Source organism: Caenorhabditis elegans, chromosome X (genome assembly GCF_000002985.6).
Source record: "Caenorhabditis elegans chromosome X".
Classification (NCBI taxonomy): Eukaryota; Metazoa; Nematoda; class Chromadorea; order Rhabditida; family Rhabditidae; genus Caenorhabditis; species Caenorhabditis elegans.
Genome location: NC_003284.9, coordinates 12,108,688 through 12,128,011, shown reverse-complemented (window position 1 = coordinate 12,128,011; position 19,324 = coordinate 12,108,688). Strand labels below are relative to the sequence as shown.

The 19,324-nt window shown below is 34.4% G+C and overlaps 7 protein-coding genes, 2 non-coding genes and 1 pseudogene across 10 annotated transcripts; 3 read left to right on the top strand and 7 right to left on the bottom strand.

The window, feature by feature from the left end:
- Positions 1-11: 11 nt before the first annotated feature.
- Positions 12-2,404, bottom strand: lgc-18 (Neurotransmitter-gated ion-channel ligand-binding domain-containing protein; the record flags this gene model as incomplete). Its single annotated transcript, NM_077628.3, has 8 exons — positions 12-129; positions 173-384; positions 469-681; positions 1,559-1,802; positions 1,847-1,956; positions 2,002-2,138; positions 2,185-2,280; positions 2,335-2,404. The coding sequence occupies 8 exons, from the start codon at positions 2,402-2,404 to the stop codon at positions 12-14; spliced, it is 1,200 nt and encodes a 399-aa protein (NP_510029.3).
- Positions 2,009-2,064, top strand: T01H10.10. Its single transcript, NR_072231.1, has one exon. It is a non-coding gene; the product is annotated as an Unclassified non-coding RNA T01H10.10 (non-coding RNA).
- Positions 2,405-2,963: 559 nt separating the features above from the next.
- lgc-17 (Neurotransmitter-gated ion-channel ligand-binding domain-containing protein) lies at positions 2,964-6,427 on the bottom strand (the record flags this gene model as incomplete). Its single annotated transcript, NM_077627.2, has 9 exons — positions 2,964-3,081; positions 3,131-3,342; positions 3,612-3,740; positions 3,789-3,872; positions 5,191-5,434; positions 5,480-5,589; positions 6,024-6,160; positions 6,208-6,303; positions 6,352-6,427. The coding sequence occupies 9 exons, from the start codon at positions 6,425-6,427 to the stop codon at positions 2,964-2,966; spliced, it is 1,206 nt and encodes a 401-aa protein (NP_510028.2).
- T01H10.9 lies at positions 3,205-3,350 on the top strand. Its single transcript, NR_072230.1, has one exon. It is a non-coding gene; the product is annotated as an Unclassified non-coding RNA T01H10.9 (non-coding RNA).
- On the bottom strand, positions 4,096-4,560 carry T01H10.11 (uncharacterized protein; the record flags this gene model as incomplete). The annotated part of the gene is made up of 3 exons (NM_001330916.1): positions 4,096-4,205; positions 4,276-4,386; positions 4,503-4,560. 3 exons carry the CDS (start codon positions 4,558-4,560, stop codon positions 4,096-4,098), a joined length of 279 nt encoding a protein of 92 aa, NP_001317858.1.
- A 923-nt stretch (positions 6,428-7,350) lies between the features above and the next one.
- lgc-16 (Neurotransmitter-gated ion-channel ligand-binding domain-containing protein) lies at positions 7,351-9,372 on the bottom strand (the record flags this gene model as incomplete). The annotated part of the gene is made up of 9 exons (NM_077626.2): positions 7,351-7,468; positions 7,518-7,729; positions 7,997-8,125; positions 8,174-8,257; positions 8,301-8,544; positions 8,591-8,700; positions 8,958-9,094; positions 9,146-9,241; positions 9,297-9,372. The coding sequence occupies 9 exons, from the start codon at positions 9,370-9,372 to the stop codon at positions 7,351-7,353; spliced, it is 1,206 nt and encodes a 401-aa protein (NP_510027.2).
- An 876-nt stretch (positions 9,373-10,248) lies between these two features.
- On the top strand, positions 10,249-11,397 carry T01H10.4 (annotated as a pseudogene). Its single transcript has 5 exons — positions 10,249-10,253; positions 10,365-10,630; positions 10,677-10,861; positions 10,907-11,154; positions 11,200-11,397. Coding segments are annotated over exons 1-5 (902 nt in total).
- A 691-nt stretch (positions 11,398-12,088) lies between these two features.
- lgc-15 (Neurotransmitter-gated ion-channel ligand-binding domain-containing protein) lies at positions 12,089-13,688 on the bottom strand (the record flags this gene model as incomplete). The annotated part of the gene is made up of 9 exons (NM_077624.2): positions 12,089-12,203; positions 12,254-12,465; positions 12,514-12,642; positions 12,696-12,779; positions 12,825-13,068; positions 13,133-13,242; positions 13,290-13,426; positions 13,473-13,568; positions 13,616-13,688. 9 exons carry the CDS (start codon positions 13,686-13,688, stop codon positions 12,089-12,091), a joined length of 1,200 nt encoding a protein of 399 aa, NP_510025.2.
- Positions 13,689-14,475: 787 nt separating this feature from the next.
- Positions 14,476-16,499, bottom strand: lgc-14 (Neurotransmitter-gated ion-channel ligand-binding domain-containing protein; the record flags this gene model as incomplete). The annotated part of the gene is made up of 9 exons (NM_077623.3): positions 14,476-14,657; positions 14,708-14,919; positions 14,965-15,093; positions 15,315-15,398; positions 15,495-15,738; positions 15,926-16,035; positions 16,078-16,214; positions 16,282-16,377; positions 16,430-16,499. The coding sequence occupies 9 exons, from the start codon at positions 16,497-16,499 to the stop codon at positions 14,537-14,539; spliced, it is 1,203 nt and encodes a 400-aa protein (NP_510024.2). The 3' UTR covers positions 14,476-14,536.
- Positions 16,500-16,711: 212 nt separating this feature from the next.
- lgc-13 (Neurotransmitter-gated ion-channel ligand-binding domain-containing protein) lies at positions 16,712-18,846 on the bottom strand. Its single transcript, NM_077622.5, has 8 exons — positions 18,760-18,846; positions 18,620-18,715; positions 18,115-18,251; positions 17,940-18,049; positions 17,644-17,887; positions 17,392-17,601; positions 16,989-17,200; positions 16,712-16,944 (listed from the first exon to the last, which is right to left on the bottom strand). Exons 1-8 carry the CDS (start codon positions 18,830-18,832, stop codon positions 16,827-16,829), a joined length of 1,200 nt encoding a protein of 399 aa, NP_510023.2. The 5' UTR covers positions 18,833-18,846; the 3' UTR covers positions 16,712-16,826.
- Positions 18,847-19,324: the final 478 nt, after the last annotated feature.

Here is a 19,324-nt window from a genome sequence, read left to right as displayed (position 1 = left end):
AAAGCGGAAGCTTATATATCATTTATCCAAAAACCGATCATTACCATAAAAATTGCAGTGTTGAAAATCTCTAAGATTACCATGCAAATTGTTTCCAGTGGCTCACCCAGCACGTATTCCAATTTTTGGCTGCAAAATTTAAAATTATAAATTTCCAACTTTCATCACTCACTTCATTTTACTTTTATTTTTCCGTAACTTTGGAATTGCGCACTTCTGGATTTCAGCAAGTACTATTGTCAGTCCAACAGCAACAATCATAATAAACAAGTTAACAATAATATAAATTCCAAGTAAAGGAATTGAACCGGTTTTTGGAATTTTATCAGCCATTACTCCAAGGATAAAAGTCATGGTCATGATGTTTGTGAGACCAACATTGAGCTGAAATTCCAAAATAGTTTGTGTACGTTTTGCCGAAATTAACAAGTGTTTTTCGATCCAAAATCCTAATTAAAATTATTATACCTTTGACATTTTGTCGGTTTTTTTCAAGAAAACTCCAATAATTGACAGTGCATTGATAATGAAAGATGGAAATATAATCATATAAATATAATACATAGGGTTCCTTCTGATTCGGATTTCAAATGTTGCCAGCTGCATATCTCCAAGTCCATCGCCGTAACTCAATAGCTCTACGGAATGCGTCAAGTTTGCCAATTCCCATTCAGAGTTTCCCTGGAAAGTAGCACACTAAAATTAACTCTCACAAAACAAGAAGCATGACAAATCAACTGAAGATAATACATTGATGAGCATCCGAAAACAGACCTGGATTTGCATACGTTTTTAAAGCTGTGAATGTGCACTGACCAAAAAAAACATGTGCACTGACCAAAGAAAAAGAAAACTCGTGCACTGACCAAAGAAAAAGAAACCACGTGCACTGACCAAAAAACATGTGCACTGACCAAAGAAAAAGAAACCACGTGCACTGACCAAAAAACATGTGCACTGACCAAAGAAAAAGAAACCACGCGCACTGACCAAAAAAACATGTGCACTGACCAAAGAAAAAGAAACCACGTGCACTGACCAAAAAACACTTGCACTGACCAAAAAACATGTGCACGGACCAAAGAAAAACAAAACACGTGCACTGACCAAAAAAAGGTAAAACGTGCACTGACCAAAGATTTGTGTGTGAACAATAGTTCACACGAAAATCTTATCAGCCATTTAGTTTACAATGCTAAATGGTTTTACAAAACTTTAAAATGTACGACTTTGTCTAAAAGGCAACCAAGCCAAACTTGTGTAGATGGGCGCTGTTTTTTACTGCAACGTTTTTGTTAGCCGTCTTGGCAAATAATGAAAATTCACATTACCCTATCTTCAAACGCTAATTTATCACTAATTTGCAGACAGTCAGGCTGCAGGCTGTGAATGTTGTCTTCCATCTTTCATGAAAGTTAATGGGGGTTATTCACGTATGTCAATAAATATAATGAAATACATACATGATACAACATTATAAGATGCATTACAATACATTTCACAACATGATATTTAAATAAAACACGAAAGAAGTAGTTCTTTTAGAAACCGAACCTACCATTTTTTCCCATACTGTTGAATTTAATATCCCCTCATAAATTTGGCTGAACATTTCTACTTGTTGCATAAAGAACAATGGCATATTAAATTGAATACGGCACGTTTGAGAATCATAGGGAAACATTGAAACATCTAGTGGGCAATTCAGTGATATTTTGACTGAAAGTGTAGTGTAGGTATGACCAGTATTCTCCACGCATACCATACGGAAATCCGGGTCACGAAAATCCGCAATATCATTTCTGAATATGAGTTTTTACTACTTTAGCAAATCATTCGCTCTTACATCCGAAACAAACTTAATGTGGGACTCCAAACTTTATCTTGTCGCATGTGAAGCATTTTTATATCACCGTATAAACTAGAATCCCAAGCTATCCGAGGATCATACCAATACTGAAAAACAAGCATTGATTCCGTTGAAACATTCAACCTGCCTACCTCTGCCATTTCCAAAACTACCGAGACTTTTTCTTCCGGCTCTATCACTTCCACTAATTTCAGATAGTATAAACTAACAGTATAATTGAATCGTTTCGGTGCTAGTGGATTATATCCTATTGGTTGTGTGGGGTCAACTTGAAGTATAAAAATATGCCGTTTTTGAGTTTTAACTTGACTCACTTTTTGTATAAACAGGTGAGAGAGTGTTGTCATAGTTTGTAAAAACATCCTTGATCAGTTTAACTTGATTCTCCAAGAAATTGTTCCATTCCGGAACTGCAAAATGAAGAATTAACATTTTGAATAAAAACGTGTTTAAATCTATCTCACCGTACAGTGATTCATTTTGATAAAAACAAGTAGTGATTTCAATAATCGCAAATATCAGAACATACCGCATTGGCCAAAGAAGATATACCAAGTGCTCAATAAAGTGTCAGAATACTAAACACTTTTTGGGAAAGTGTAATTTGAAACTCTGTGGGATAGATTGTGGTAAAGATGTGTGCCTAAAAAGGAACTTCAAAAGTTTAATGCCACACAAAATATGAAGCGACAAAAGATTACTCAGATCAATTTTGAGTTAAAAAAAGAAACAACAAGACAAACACATCAAGTTAAAACCAAATAAACATTTTTTAGATTATAAACATTAGCGCTGTCACAAAGGAAGGAACAACCGAGTTCCAGAAAGTACAAGACTTAAAACGCATAAAAACAAATGACCAGCTTCATTTCTCACACCTTTAATTTAGCTAGCTAATTTTGCTTTTTTTCTTGAAACTAGTCAACCAAGTGAAACGCGAGCATGCCCAAAACGGAAACTCTTGGGTGCAAACTTTTTGAAAACATTGAAATTATATGCTTCAGAAAAATAATTTTATGAACTGCAACTACCACGGACATTACCAAGTAATTTTGATACATCAACGCACGCGTGTGCCTAGAAAGTATTCATTTTATAAATCCTCAAACCAAAATCCAATAATAACGAAGAAATTAGCGGTTGTCAGAAACTCCAATAGAATTGCACAGGTGTACTCAATTGGCGAGCCCAGAAACGTTTCTAGCTTCCTGCTGAAATAAATTATGTTACTTTTCGCACGGAATATTTGATCCGAATCACCTAATGTAGCTCTTCTTGAGTTTGAGCCGGGGCACAGCCCATTGGCGAAGTTCAGTGATTAGAACAACAACTGTAATGGCAATTATCATAATTAGAAGATTTATAATAATGTAAATTCCAAGTAATGGAATGCTTCCGGTTCTTGGTATCTTATCAGCCATCACTCCGAGGATAAATGTCATGGTCATTATGTTTGTGAGACCAACGTTAAGCTGAAAACATGGCATGACTATAATTTTTTTTCACTTTTTTCTAGTTTGTTTAAAAATTTTACAATTTTTTTTTCATCAAACAACAATTTTCATCAAACATGAATGCAAAGTTTGAGAGAAAAAAAAATGATGTTCTGAGAATTTTTAAACTGTGAATCAATAGAATTGATTAAGAAAGCTTTGAAGAACAAGTTGTCTATATGAAAAAATATGTGACAAAAGTGTTTAGATACTTTTGGGTTCTTTCAGTAAACTTTGAAAAAAATTACCTTTGACATTTTGTCGGCACTCTTCAAGAAAATACCAACTATTGAAATTCCATTTATGACAAAAGAAGGGAAAACTATCATGTAGATGTAGTACAGTGGATTTCTTCTTATTGTAATTTCAAAAACTGCCTGAATTTGTGCTTTCAATTTTTGTAATTTATTTTTCACTCAACCCACCAAATCCATATTTCCGTAATCGTCATCATACTTCAGCTGCTCCACACGATTAGTAAGACTGACAACTTTCCATTCGGAGTTTCCCTGTATACATACTCGGCACTTTGCTACTCCTGGCGCGCGCACGTTTCGCCCCGGGCGCGCGGACGGAGCGCGCTAGTAATAATGTCGCGAGCGCCCGGCGCACTCTCTGCGAGCGCCCGGCGCATTTCATACGGATTTGGCCACGGCTCGTTCCCCATCCCTTCATTATTTTATAAAATACATTGACAACTTGGAATACTGATTGTATTTAAATTTTATTTTATTAAATTGAAAATCTTTTAAAAAAAATTAACACTTCAAAATTAAAAACTTCCATTGTGTAGCGAGTCCCCTTCTTTTTCTGTTGGAGTTCCTCAAGTTCTTCCGATGGACCTGCAAAAAGAAAGAAGTTAATTTCATTCATCGAAACATTTTCATGTTCATTTGAAGAAGAAAAACTTACAAGTATTTGGGAAAATATACAACTCCAAAAATCTTTTTTCCAAAGGTCTCTCGTGCATATGCTGTCGGAGGAGGTGGTGAATCCAAATCGTCTCCATACTTTGCTGCTTTTCTGAAAATACAAAATTTCTGTTTATTTTTAAATAAATACGATGCATAGAAGAGTTTGAAGACCGGATCGTTATCAAATTATTACTTATTTCGAATAAATTCTTTTTATAATCTTACCGATGAACTCTTTCATTATAATCCTCCAATGATTTGTTTCGTACCGGCATTTGTACATTTTCTGCAAATTTTTTCATTAATATTTAATTGAAAAATAAATAAAAAATATAGAAAATGTGTAAAGTCGAAAAAAACTTTAAAAAAAACACAGCTTGAAAAATTTGGCAGAGTTGAAATCTAGGCCGCGGCCGCGATTGGCGGAGGGCGTGCGCACGGGGCGCACACGGGGCGCGTACAGAGTGTGAACGATCCGCGCACAGAGCGTCGACGATGTGAGGATTATGTTTTTTCTACGTGAATTTGAGGATTGGGAAGTCAAAACAACTATAAATTGCCTATATGCCGGTACTTTCTTATATACGGATCAATATATACACAAACATATCACCATAGTTTCCTATTAATTGTGTACCAATTGACAACTGCAACCTCGAGCCAATAAAAGTTCCATTTTGAACATTTACTCATTCATACTCTTGATTACATAGTTATTAGTCTATAAAGTTCAGAAAAAATCACGTTTATTTTATTTTCTTGTTTCTGCTTCGTTCTTGCCAGACTCTATTCGCATTCAGAGCGCATACTATGCGCGCCTCGAGCGCGCCCTTTGCGCTTGAGGTACGCGCGCCAGGCGGATTCCCTTATTATCGCGCGCCAGGCGCAGAACGTGATCACTGTGAATTCTTACCATAGTTTTGATTATTTTTTCTTGCAGGATACCTTCATAAATTTCGTTGAGAATTTTGACTTGCCGTATGTTGAATATAGGTAAACAAAAACAAATTTGACAAGTCTGAGAATCAAACGGGAATCTGGAAACATCCATTGGACAATTTGATGACACTCGCACTGACAAATAGTCCTGGATATAACCTATATCGTCAATGGATACTATCCGAAAATCTTGATCTCGGAAGTCAATTATTTCGTTTCTAGAATTAGAAAATTTGTTTGGATACTTAGTTTACAACCCTTACACTCCAAATGCCGATAATGTCGGACTCCACACTTTTTCCTGTCTTACGAAAACTGTTGGAATATTGGAATATAACGAGGAGTTCCAGGAGAGTCTGGGGTCATACCATTGCTAAAAATATTTTGCACTATAAAGGGTTTTAATGGAAGGAAAGCGCATGCAACCGATTTTTTGTATTCCTATTGTGAGGAAATCATCTTTTGGTGTAGCAAAACTATGTTTTCTTAATTTCAATAGAACTGTTTAAACTTCAAATAAATTTTTTAATGAACATGGCTTTATGCACGCACGTATGGGCATGTGGTCAGGCGTACATTCAATACATATATTGTAAATGAAAAGTTTCAATGCAAAATTTAGCTGATTTTGATAACTTTTAGATATTTAGATAATTTTTAGATAATTAATCAGAATATAAATCAGCAGGTAGCTGGACGAACTAGCGGTTTTTTCTCTGATGAGTTGAAGACGCATTGTCGTCGAATATGACGAGCTCGCATTCTCGTTTGTTTCAATAAGGACTAGGACCAGTCTTTAGATCTTACCTCCACAAGTTCCAAAACAACTGATACTTTTTCTTCTGGCTCTTGCACCTCCACCAACTTCAGGTAATAAAGTAAAATGGTATAGTTCCAGCGATCAACTGTTCTTGTGTGGTTATGTGATGGTTCGTAGTCAAAAGCTTCAGTTTAAAGCATCATTGAATTATCATGAAAGTTATAAACTCACAACTAGAGTACACCGAAGAAATTGTTGGATCATAGTTGGCAAATAAGTCTCTAGTGAGATTGTCTTGATGGTTAAGATAGTCTATCCAATCGGGTACTGAAAAAATCCCACAACGTTCAGAAAAAAATGCTTTTCAACTCTTACCGTATAACACTGGATTATAATAAAATGTTGCAATTTCACAAATTGAAAATAGTGTACCAATGATGCCTAAGAACATTTGTGAGACAAAACCAAATATAGAGTGAGCAATATCTAAAGTCAAAAAGCGAAATAAAAAATGAAACTCGAAACTAAACTAGTCCACTTTGAACGAACTCAAGAATTTTGCATTTGTGAGACAGGAACAAACACGTGAAAATTTTGAGCTTCATTATGTATACAGAATATGGTGTTTCAAAAAAAAGAGCAAAGACTATAAAACAGATAGGATTAATGGATCGAACCTGAATGAGTTTCAGTTTATAGCAGTTTATAGCAGTACACAGGTGCCGAATCGGGCAGACCCCTCGGCATGAGGCCCTAGCTTAATGCTCAAGTTTGGTTCAAAGAAAATTACACAAAGTTGGGCAGAAGGTTCAATTTGTGCAACAATTTGTCATTCTCTTGTTTTGTGCAAAAGAAATAGGTGTTTTTAGTTAAGTGAACACAGTGAGGCTCGACGTTTCCGTTTCCAGATTTTTGGTTAATTTTATGATTTTTTTACTGATTTTTAAAGAGATTTCTTTTTGTTTTCCGTGTATTCCAGTTTGAGAGTTTTAACACATCGTGTTTTTCCTGGGTTTAGGAAGGGTTTAACGATAATTTGATTTGTAAAATATCAAAATATTGCTTTTTTTTTCTTACTGTTCAATTTCCTTTAATTTTTCGATGTATCACGTTTCAATGCGTTAATTCCTTAACTCTTGCCAACATAACGTCATACTAAATGTTCTTTGAATTTTATTCATATTACAAAGTTTTTACGACAAATTAAAACATTTTCTCTGATAAAAAGTTGTATTTCTTTTGCGATCATCAAATCATATACTTTTCAAAATTCCCTTTTCAGGTTTACTCGCACAGGTGTAATACATAAACAATTGCCGCAAACACCCACGGAACTTTTATTTTAATTGATTCTGACACGTTTTTCATTCATTTTTATAAATCCTCAAACCAAAATCCAATCATAACGAAAAAATTAGCGGTTGTCAGAAACTCCAATAGAATTGCACAGGTGTACTCAATTGGCGAGCCCAGAAACGTTTCTAGTTTCCTGCTGAAATAAACTATGTTACTTTTTGCACGAAATATTTGATCTGAGTCACCTCATGTAACTCTTTTTGAGTTTGAGCCGGGGCACAGCCCATTGGCGAAGTTCAGTGATTAGAACAACAACTGTAATGGCAATTATCATAATTAGAAGATTTATAATAATGTAAATTCCAAGTAATGGAATGCTTCCGGTTCTTGGTATCTTATCAGCCATCACTCCGAGGATAAATGTCATGGTCATTATGTTTGTGAGACCAACGTTAAGCTGAAAACATGGCATGACTATAATTTTTTTTCACTTTTTTCAAGTTTGTTTAAAAATTTAAAAATTTTTTTTCATCAAACAACAATTTTCATCAAACATGAATGCAAACGTTGAGAGAAAAAAAAAGATGTTCTGAGAATTTTTAAACTGCGAATCAATAGAATTGATTAAGAAAGCTTTGAAGAACAAGTTGTCTATATGAAAAAATATGTGACAAAAGTGTTTAGATACTTTTGGGTTCTTTCAGTAAACTTTGAAAAAAATTACCTTTGACATTTTGTCGGCACTCTTCAAGAAAATACCAACTATTGAAATTCCATTTATGACAAAAGAAGGGAAAACTATCATGTAGATGTAGTACAGTGGATTTCTTCTTATTGTAATTTCAAAAACTGCCTGAATTTGTGCTTTCAATTTTTGTAATTTATTTTTCACTCAACCCACCAAATCCATATTTCCGTAATCGTCATCATACTTCAGCTGCTCCACACGATTAGTAAGACTGACAACTTTCCATTCGGAGTTTCCCTGTATACATAGCATGGCATGCAATCACCATGTGAATTCTTACCATAGTTTTGATTATTTTTTCTTGCAGGATACCTTCATAAATTTCGTTGAGAATTTTGACTTGCCGTATGTTGAATATAGGTAAACAGAATCTGATTTGGCAGGTTTGCGAATCAAATGGGAATCTTGAAACGTCCATAGGACAGTTTGCCGAAACCCGGACAGACAAATAATCATTCAGATACCCAGTAAAGTCAATGGAGATGAGCCGAAAATCTTGATCTCGAAAGTCGATAATTTCATTTCTGAAGTTAAAGATACGTCTCGAATATTAATTTCTAAAAATCTTACACTCCAAAAGGCGACAATGTTGGACTCCAAACTTTTTCTTGCCTCGCAAAAATTGTTGAAACATTGGAATATAACGAGATGTTCCACGAAAGTCTTGGATCATACCATCGCTAAATTAATATTTTTCATTAGAACAAAAAAAAGTTGCAATGTGTTTGAAAGTGTTTTTGAAGAAAAGGAAACCTTACCTTTTTTTTAGTCAATGTAAATTTAAATTGGAACCAATGGTTGGGTTCCTATTCAAAACTTCAAACGTAAATTTTAAAAAAATGTACGAAATTTGACATTAAATTTTGGAATGAACAAACAAATATGTAGTTATTTTTGTTAATTTACTGTTACAGTATTCAATAAATTTTTACCCAACCTCAACAAGTTCCAACACAACTGATACTTTTTCTGCTGGTTCTTGCACTTCTACCAATTTCAGGTAATATAGCAAAATTGTATAATTCCAGCGATCAATTGTTCTTGGGTTGTCACCTAATGGTTCCCAGTCGGCTACTGAAAATGTTGTTTGGGCCTTTATTGATCTCAAATGTTAAAAAAACGCACTGTCAGCGTAAACCGTAGAAATTGTTGGGTCATAGTTGGCAAACAAATCGTTGGTGAGGTTTTCCTGGAGGTTAAGATAGTCTATCCAACCGGGTGCTGAAAAAAAATCGAGTTCAGAAAAAGAAAACTATCAAGTTGATCCAAACTTTACCATATAATCCTGGATCATGATAAAATGCGGAAATGTCAGAAAATGAAAATAATGTGACAATAAAACCTAGATACATTTGTGCAACAAATCCAAATAAAGAGTGAGCAAATCTAAAGTCAGAGAGTAAAACGGAAAAATGAAACTCGAAACTAAATAAGTCACCATTTTGAGCGAACTCACGAATTTTTGCACCTGTTAGACACAAACAAACACGTGATATGATTTAGTTCATATTTTTGCCTAGAGCTAGAGGATGACAATTTAAAAATAATCAGAAACTATCAAATAACTTGCATATTAATCATGATCCACACCCTCAAGTGTTATTTTTCGAAACTTTTATTGATGCATAAAATGTCAACTTCACAACGTAGGTCAAATCAGGAGATGAGAGTTCGCCCGTAAAAAAATGTTAAAATCTGAGAGCCCATACATTTTCCTCTAACCTATTACCAATAAAATTTAAATTTCAAATCCGCCTCGTTTATTTTAACAGAAATCAGGCCGTGACCTATATTTTCACTTGAGCACATGAAAATCTGAAAGATCGTACCTGGTTTAGCTTAACCCTGAAATTCCAGATCTGCAACATGGTCCTCAACTAAAATCAGGTCGTGACCTATATTTTCACTTGAAACAGCGAAAATCTGAAAGCTGGTATTTGATTACTCTGTACCCTGAATTACCAGATCCGTACCTTGGCTCCAAACGTAAGTAGGTAAATTCATAGAAGTTTTTCTAAATCTTGAAACCAAAAAAGTCGTCGAAAAAAAGTCGAAAAAGAGAAAAAAAAGTCGAAAACGTGAAATAAAAAATTGTCAATCTGTCGAGAAAATTCAGTTTTAAAATCATTTCTCGATTGTTCGATCGCTCTCGTCGGCTGTTTTTTTCGTCTCTCGTTTATCGGTTTTGATTCCGAATAATTCACCAAGGAACTTCATTCACTTCGAAAATGTTGTAAGTTTTTCATACTTTTTTGCAAACTAAACTTTCATACCGGGCAAGTTGATATCGATCTTTCATTTGGGTGGATAATAATTTTTTCTTTTTTTCATCAACGTATTTCAGAGCTTATCTGGCCCAAAACCGTCTCATTCACAAAAGATACACGTTGGTGCGTAAAATTGGTAATGGGCAGTTCGGAGCCGTATGGCGTGTGATTGATAAGCAAGATCTGAGTGTTCCAATGGTGGCAAAGATTGTGTCCAAGTATAAAAATATGAAACGGGATGTGAGTTTTGATAGAGAACTAGAAGTTTTCAAGAGTTGTGGTCACGTATCTGGAATTCCGAAGTTGCTCCATCATTTCACTCACGTAGGATGGAATTGCATCGGTTAGTTTATTTAAGGATTTTACAGATAAAATACGTTTCTTTGCAGTTCTCTCTTTGGAGGGACCGAGTTTGTCAGATGTGGTTGCTCGCAACAACAATAAGCCGTTGTCGACAGAGAACGTGCTCCGTATTGCGTGGAAATTGGGATCGACTTTGTCTGAAATCCATAATGCTGGCTTCATTCATAGGGACGTACACAGCCAAAATGTTCTGCTTACCCTTGAAAAGAAGGTAAGTACTAAGTACTAAGTAATTTCCTAATTACTTGATTTTCAGCAGTGTCGTGTGAAACTTTCGGATTTCGGATTTGCCATTCGATGGAAAAATGAGAAAAATGAAAGTTGGCACCACAGAAGGAGGACTATCAGTTTCATCGTTGTGTACATTCTAGCCTGTCAGTCATGAAGGGAAATCCGCACACTTGTAGAGATGACTGGATTTCGCTAATTTATTTATGTGTTGAACTGCATGGCAAAAACTTGGGCGGTAGCCTAACTGAAATGTACGATGCAAAAATGGAATTTGTAAGTCACCATTAGAGAGTAAAATGAAATAACAACAATTTTCAGCATTCGAACAGAGACTGGCTTTATATCGGTAACCGCAAATGGACTTATGAGCTGTACAATGTGATCATGAACTGGATGACCGAAGATACTCTTGATAATCAGGAAATTCTTCGTTTCCTGAGAAAATCTATTGTTCGATTTGACTGTAACTCACCAATTGATTATGAGATGGTCAACGGAAAGCTCATTCTTCAGTAGACAACGACTAGGAAATTGAACTCGAATTGTATTATTTGTGAGATGAAAATGGTATTAGTGCATTGTGTTTTTGCATTGAAATTAAAACAAAATGATAAGTTTTTCTCGGGGAATATGGGATAAAGCAAGACAAAATGGGATATTATTGTTATTTTAAAAAGTATCTCATGCGACAATTCTCATACGGAATTATGGTTGGCATCTTCTAATTTTAACATATGGAAATGTTTGGCGTCAGCCCCAATAGGTCTCCTATTCGGCGAAGGCATCACATGGACCGTTTCTCTCTCGAACCCTTATTTATGTACATGATGTTTGCACGTCATTTGTCATAGCATTATAATTTTAGTTTTTTTTGAGGGAGTTTTTTTTTGTAAGAGGTTGAATGACAAAAAAAAGCGTTACTATAAAAATGAACAATAAATTGAAAGAACAATGCAGTGCTCAAATTTTCACTTCAGTTTTATCAAGAAACCATTCGGTTTCTTCTTCTTTCCTTCTCCTTGCAATTTATATCTTTTGTTCGAATTTCTTTAAACCCCATATATTCTGATTTTGCATTGGGATTTCAATATTAATTTAACTTATTGACATAATATTGAGTTTTTTTCCATATTGACAGAACTTGATATAATCTTAGTACTTATAACCTGAAAAAATTAATGAAATTCAATCGGCAAATATTTATTCTTTAGTCTCCCAGCCAGAATCCAATCATTATAGCAAAATTGGCAAATGTCAGTAGTTCGAGAATTGCGGCGCAGGTGTACTCGAGCGGTGTCCCGATAAAAGACTCTAGTTTTCTGCTGAAATTAAATAACCCTATGTAGAAAAGTCTATTAAGGTACAAACTGACCTTAACTTCGTTTGCTTCCGTTTCAAAACTGGAGATGCACACCTCCGCAACTCATTGATCACTGTCACAATTCCAATTGCAATCAGCATAATGACAAGATTTGTAATAATGTAGACACCAAGAAGTGGGATTGTTCCTGTGCGAGGAATTTTGTCCGCCATGACGCCCAGTATGAAAGTCATCGTCATGATGTTAGTAAGACCCACGTTGAGCTAAAACTGTACGTTTAATAACAGAAAAAAAATCATACTTGATCGAACCTTCGACATTTTATCAGCGCCCTTAAGAAAAACTCCAATAATAGAAACAACATTAATAATGAAGGATGGAAAGATAATCATATATATGTAGTAAAGTGGGTTTCTCCTTATTTTGATTTCAAAAGTACCCTGAATATTTATTTAATTCAAGAAAAATAATTCTAATTTAAAGACAAGCTCACCAAATCAAGATTTGCAAATCCATCATCATACTTTAAAGTTTCAACTCGATGTGTTAAATTTACAAGGTTCCATTCTGAGTTTCCCTGTAATAATGCTTCCTTTATCTTATGAATATACTAATAAATTACCATAGTTTTCCACGCATTTGATGTAAGCACACCTGCATAAATCTCATTGAATATTTCAACTTCATAACTAGTGAAAACAGGAATACAAAATCTAATCTGGCAAGTTTGGTAATCGAATGGAAACTTGTAAACATCCATAGGACAGTTTGCAGATACAAGAACGGAAACATAAGTGTTAACCATGCCATAACTTGTGATCCCAACAAGGCGGAAGTCTGTATCCCGTAAATCAACTAGCTCGCTTCTGAAAATTTTTAGGTAGTTTGTGTGTTGGTAACGTTTTAAATCGATTTCCCAGTTATACTTACACGCCGAATGCAGATAAAGTAGGGCTCCAAACATTTGCTTGTCGGGTATATATTGATGCGATATCGTCGTAATCTTCTTTATTCCAAGTAAGCCTTGCATCAAACCAATACTGAAAACCGTAACTAACTCTAACGATTTGTTCTGACCGATATCTACCTCCATAACTTCCATGACTACTGAAACTTTCTCTTGGGGCTCTGTAACTTCTACCAATTTCAGCGAAAATAATAAAAGTGTGTAGTTCCACCGTCCCGGGGCGTCTGGATCGTGTCCAAGAGGCTGTGTTGGATCAACTGGTGTATGTACATGTATAAATGTAATTATTTCGAATTTTCAAACCTTTAGTATAAACCGGTGAAATTGTTGCATCGTAGCCACTGAACAAATTTTTTGTAAGATTCGTCTGCGTTTCCAGAAAATCGTAGTATTTGGGAACTGAAGGAGAAACCTTTTTTATTTTAATTTTAATTTTGAGTCACTACCGTATAGCGAATGGTTATAATAAATCGAGGAAACGTGAGAAATGTAAGTTAAAAACGTAGCCGTGAAATACATGAGTTGAAAAATATTGCACCAAGAAGGTCAAACTCTATTCAGAAGTAGTCGTATAGAAATGTCAGATGTAACATGAGACCTGACTAGAAAAGAGGTAAATGTATTACGCAAGTTAGGCAAAAGTCTGACAAATTCATGTTAAACATATAAAATAACGGTGGATTTTTATAATAAGGGCAGGGTTTGACAATGATTCTCAACAAAAAAGACTTTAAAATTTCAAAATTTAAATCAAGAAAACTCATAGCAGCAAAGACCTTGTTGAAATACCAGATTTTAGCTTAACTTTTCTATTTTTAAATTTTTAGATCTGTTTTAAAAGTTTCGAAAATTCTCATTAATAAAATTGATCATTTGAGCCATCTTGTGTTAAGTAAAAAATAGAAAATCCAGAAAAGATGCTACCCATTCGATCAGTCATACTGCGGCTTCTGTTGCCTTTTCCAAAAACAGCCGCAATAATTACTAAACTAGGACTCATTTTGAACTATACGCAACCAACATTGATTGAGGTGAGCGTTTCGGACATCATAAAGTGAAAATACTGCAAGGTTACATGTTCCAGCTACAATGTTTCACAAAACAACTTTCTTAAAGCTTCAATAGTTTCAGAGTTACAGTTGTTTAAAGTTCTGCTAGTGAAAAATGACTCACAAGGTATATTCATTAAAAATCAATCCATAATTTTTACTTTGTGAAACACATAATTCATTGTTTTAATATGAAAAGTTAAAATATATAATCACTGGTCTAGTCGATTTCTCGACTTAACAACTTATGTATTGAAGAGAGATTGAATTTTAAATTTTACAGGAAATTTTTAGCAAGATGATTTATTTCAAATAGTCTTATTTGTCGTCTCCTAACCAGAACCCAATCATTACACCGAATATTGCACATGTAAACACTTCGAGAATAATTGCACATGTGAACTCAAGAGGAGGACCAATGAACGTTTCGAGTTTCCTGCTGCAAGTGATTTTTACTCTTTCCAATAGTGCTTTGGGTTTAATGTTTACCTAAACTTAGTCTCATTCCTCTTCAGAAAAGGAGCCAGCCAGTGACGCAGTTCAGTGATCATTGTAACAATTCCAATAGCAATAATCATTATTGCAAGATTCACAATGATATAGACACCAAGCATTGGAATTGTGCCGGTTCTCGGAATTTTGTCAGCCATGACACCTAGTATAAATGTCATTGTCATAATGTTTGTGAGACCAACGTTGAGCTGAAACTTGACTGTTTATTACAAGAAAACCATTCTCCGTCGTACCCTTGACATTTTATCTGCGCCTTTCAGAAAAACTCCAATTATAGACACAACATTAATAATGAAGGATGGAAAAATAATCATGTATATGTAGTAGAGTGGGTTCCGTTTTATAGTTATTTCAAAAATACCCTGAAAAATGAAAACAGATTCTTCATTGATTCAATTGAGATTAAATGTTTGATTTGTTCCTTAGCGTAACAACATATGAATATTTTAAAAAAGTTCCATGCATGCCATGCCATGCAACAAACAATATGATTGAGTTCTGCGATGTATCACCCTACCCCGAATAAACATATTATGTATCATGCTAAATGTGATGATAGTTTTATCATTTAAATGTGTCTTACCAAATCTAGGTTTCCAAATCCATCATTGTACTGTAAGGTCTCAACACGATTACTCAAGTTGGTCAGCTTCCATTCAGAATTTCCCTAAAATAAGTATCTCAAATGAAGACTATTTTAGTAGTGATTAAATTTTCTAATTATTCAATTTCCTATAACTACTGTTAAACAAAATTCACTCACCATCGTTTCCCACAAATCAGACATAAGTACACCGACATAGATCTCATTAAAAATTTGTATTTCAACAGAATTGAAAATAGGAAGACAAAATTTGATCTGACAGGTTTGATAATCGAATGGGAATTTGTAGACATTCATCGGACAACTTGATGAAACTCGCACGGATATGTAATCATAGATATATCCATTACTATTCACACATACCATACGAAAGTCTGGATCTCGTAAGTCCACAAGTTCATCTCTGCAAAAGTGAAACACACATCAATGACAATTTAACGGGCAGTTTTAGTTAATCTCAAGTTTCAACATTGACGTTACACTTCAAATTTAAATATCGAAAAATTTATACTGAAATTAACATCAACTTTTCCACAATCTATCTTTCCCAGATGTGAATACCAGTTCTTCTTTATTTACATATTACTTACGCTCCAAATGCAGACAATGTGGGGCTCCAAACGTTTGACTGTCGTGTGTAAAATGTATCAATATCGTCGTATAAACTTGCATTCCAGGAGAGTCTAATGTCATACCAGTACTGAACAAAAACATCAGTTATCGCTTAGACACAGAAGATTACCTCCATTATCTCCATGACAACAGCCACCTTTTCAGCTGGTTCATTTACCTCAACAAGTTTTAGAGAGTACAACATTATGGAATAGTTGTAACGTTTAGGAGCATCCGGATCATATCCAAGTGGTTGTAGAGGATCGACTGAAAATGCACTCTGGTTGGAAGGTTGGTACTCAAAATATTTTGAAAATTTTTCGAAAACACCAACTTTTGCTGTACACCGGTGATACAGTTGGATCATAGCCATTAAACAAATCCCGTGTCAAGTTTGTTTGTGATTCAATGAAATCGTGATATTTTGGAACTGAAACAAATAAAATCTATGATTGTACATATCTGTGAATTCATTTATATACCGTATAACTCTGGGTTGTAGTAAAGCGCGTGAGAGCCAATGAAAATAACGGTGAAAGTAACGAAAAACATGAATATAGGAACTTGAAATGATGAGCGCAGTCCGGTCTGACTAGATTTTCACTGACAGACAAAAGAAGAATGTCAAATGAAACATGAGATTGCCCAATGCCGGTGGTTAGGAAATGCCAGAAAGCTCTCGAATGAAATCAAGCGTAGTTGTGTTACGAGTATGATTAAAGTTGCAAATTGTGTTAACATTCACTTTCTGAACTTTTGTCTACTTTGTAAGCATTTACATATATACATTGTGATATTCAACAAAAAAATAGAATTACTGTGAAAAATCAAATTTAAAAAAAAAGCGTCTCGTAAGTTAAAGTCTTGAGATAATATGTATTAAGAATTATCAATCCAAAAACCAATCATCATGAAAAAATTAGATATTGTTGCCAATTCAAGAATAACTGCACACGTGTATTCCAGTGGTGAACCGATAAATATTTCCAATTTCAGACTGCAAATTCAAAAGGTTTTACAAGAGAGAAAGCAATAGCTTACTTGAACGAGGATGTATTTTTCCTCAGTTTAGGCGTAACACATTTTCGAATTTCCGTGATTATAGTGACAATAATAATTGCAACCAGCATAATAAGTAAGTTTACAATTATATAAATTCCAAGTAAAGGAACATTTCCAGTCCGCGGAATTTTGTCCGACATAACACCAAGAATAAATGTCATAGTCATAATATTGGTTAGTCCAACATTGAGCTAGAACGTAAACATTTTTCGGCTTGTAATTATTTTACCCGTAGAAAAATTCTTAAAACGGTACACATTAATAAAATTGAATTTCACTTGTAATTTTTGGTAAATATTCGGACGAGGAAACATAATTTGTGTAATTTACAAAGAAATCTACTTATCAAAACGGGAGTCATTTGAAAATTAAGTACACCTACCCTTGACATTTTGTCAGCCCCTTTAATGAATACACCAACAATAGAGACGGAATTGATGACGAATGACGGAAAAACTATCATGTAGAAGTAATATAGTGGGTTTCTAGCAATTTTAATCTCATAAACTGCCAGTTCAACATCAAATCGATCATTGTATGTAAGAAAATCCACTCTGTTGGTGAGATTTATAAGTTCCCATTCAGAATTTCCCTTCAATAAATGTGTTGATGAGAAAACTAGGAATAGACCTACCATAACTTCGAACATGCTATAGTTGTTTATTCCTTCATAGAGCTCTGTATAAATTTTGACTTCAAGATAACTAAATATAGGCAACGAAAATCGAATTTGGCATGTTTGGCTGTCGAAGGGAAATTTCGTCACATCCATTCGACAGTTTGCAGAAACCCGGACTGACAAGTAATCATAGATCATGCCCAAGTTATCAATGCACACAAGACGGAAATCTTGATCTCGGAAATCGATAATTTCGTTTCTGGAAAACAAAAAGCACGTTTAAATTCATGAACAGGAAATGATAGTCTTACACTCCAAATGGGGTCAATGTTGGACTCCAAATCTTCTCCTGTCTTGTGAAAATTGCAGTCACGTTCTTATAGTCGGATGCATTCCAGGATAATCTTGGGTCATACCAATACTTAATAATAACGTTTTAGATCAGCAATCTATTATTCAAGAAGATATACAACTATTAGCACTCACCTCCATCAACTCCAAGACAACTGAAACTTGTTCTTCAGGTTCATTTACCTGTATAAGTTTCAAATTATACAGGAACAATGTATAGTTGTATCTCTGTGGAGCATCAGGATCATATCCCAGTGGTTTTGACGTGTCAACTGAATTTGTTTTTTATAAACTATTTAAACTTACATAGGAAAAAGAGAAATAGTGAATATGTGGATACAACTGGAATATATAACAGTATGGTTTCCAGTGCTCACTATGACTTTTTAAACATTTTTAAAAATTTGAGTTTCCGCTCATATTATTGAATTTTCTTTCTGGAAAAAAAACCTTTTTATTGATAAAACGACAAATATAGGTATTTCAAGCTTACCGAAACTGTAAATAGCAAAAATTGGAATATGAATGTGCAAGAAATTAAATCAGTTTTGTTGATTTTGAGACAGTTTATTTTTATAAAAAACTTGAGTTCAGTAATTTTTCCATATCTAATACTCCTTCTTGAAAGTTTATAACTTACACCAAGCATACACGGGAGAGACATCTTTTTCATAATTTTTGAACAAGTCTGCTGTCAAATTACCTTGTGCTTCAAGATAGTCGCGGTACTTCGGAACTTAATAGATTGGCAATTAAATGCTGTCAGTATTTAAAACATACCATATAACTGTGGATCATAGTAGAATGCATCAGTGGACAGTATTAATTTCAGCAGTATAAAAGTTAGAAACATATGTTTCTTAAGAAAATAAAAATTTGAACTGAAACGGGGCATTAGTTGAATTTTCATTCCTTTTACGAAAAAGTCAAAATGCCACGTGAAACTCGACACCCAATAACCATAAATACCCTTTTTCGAATATTTGATCTTTAAGCACTCACAAAACCAAGGTCACCGGGTGCATTTGGAAGAGAGCAACACACAACATTAAATAATATATACAAAAGTAAAGTAAACTTACTGTATATTGGCTTGAAATGTAATTCGGTTTTTAAGTGCTACCTTGCGTATAAGATTTACGCGAAGTGTATACAGTTTCTTATATAGATTTTTGTATAAATTATTTGATCATTGAGTTTTGACCATTTCCTGTCAGCACCAGAAAAAAAAATGTTGGGCCTTCAGAAAATTGATGCCAAAATTTTTGTGCTTTAACTTTTATGTTTTAAACTGGACTTTTCTTGAGAATGTATAGAATCACACGAGAAAAAATAAAATTGTTGT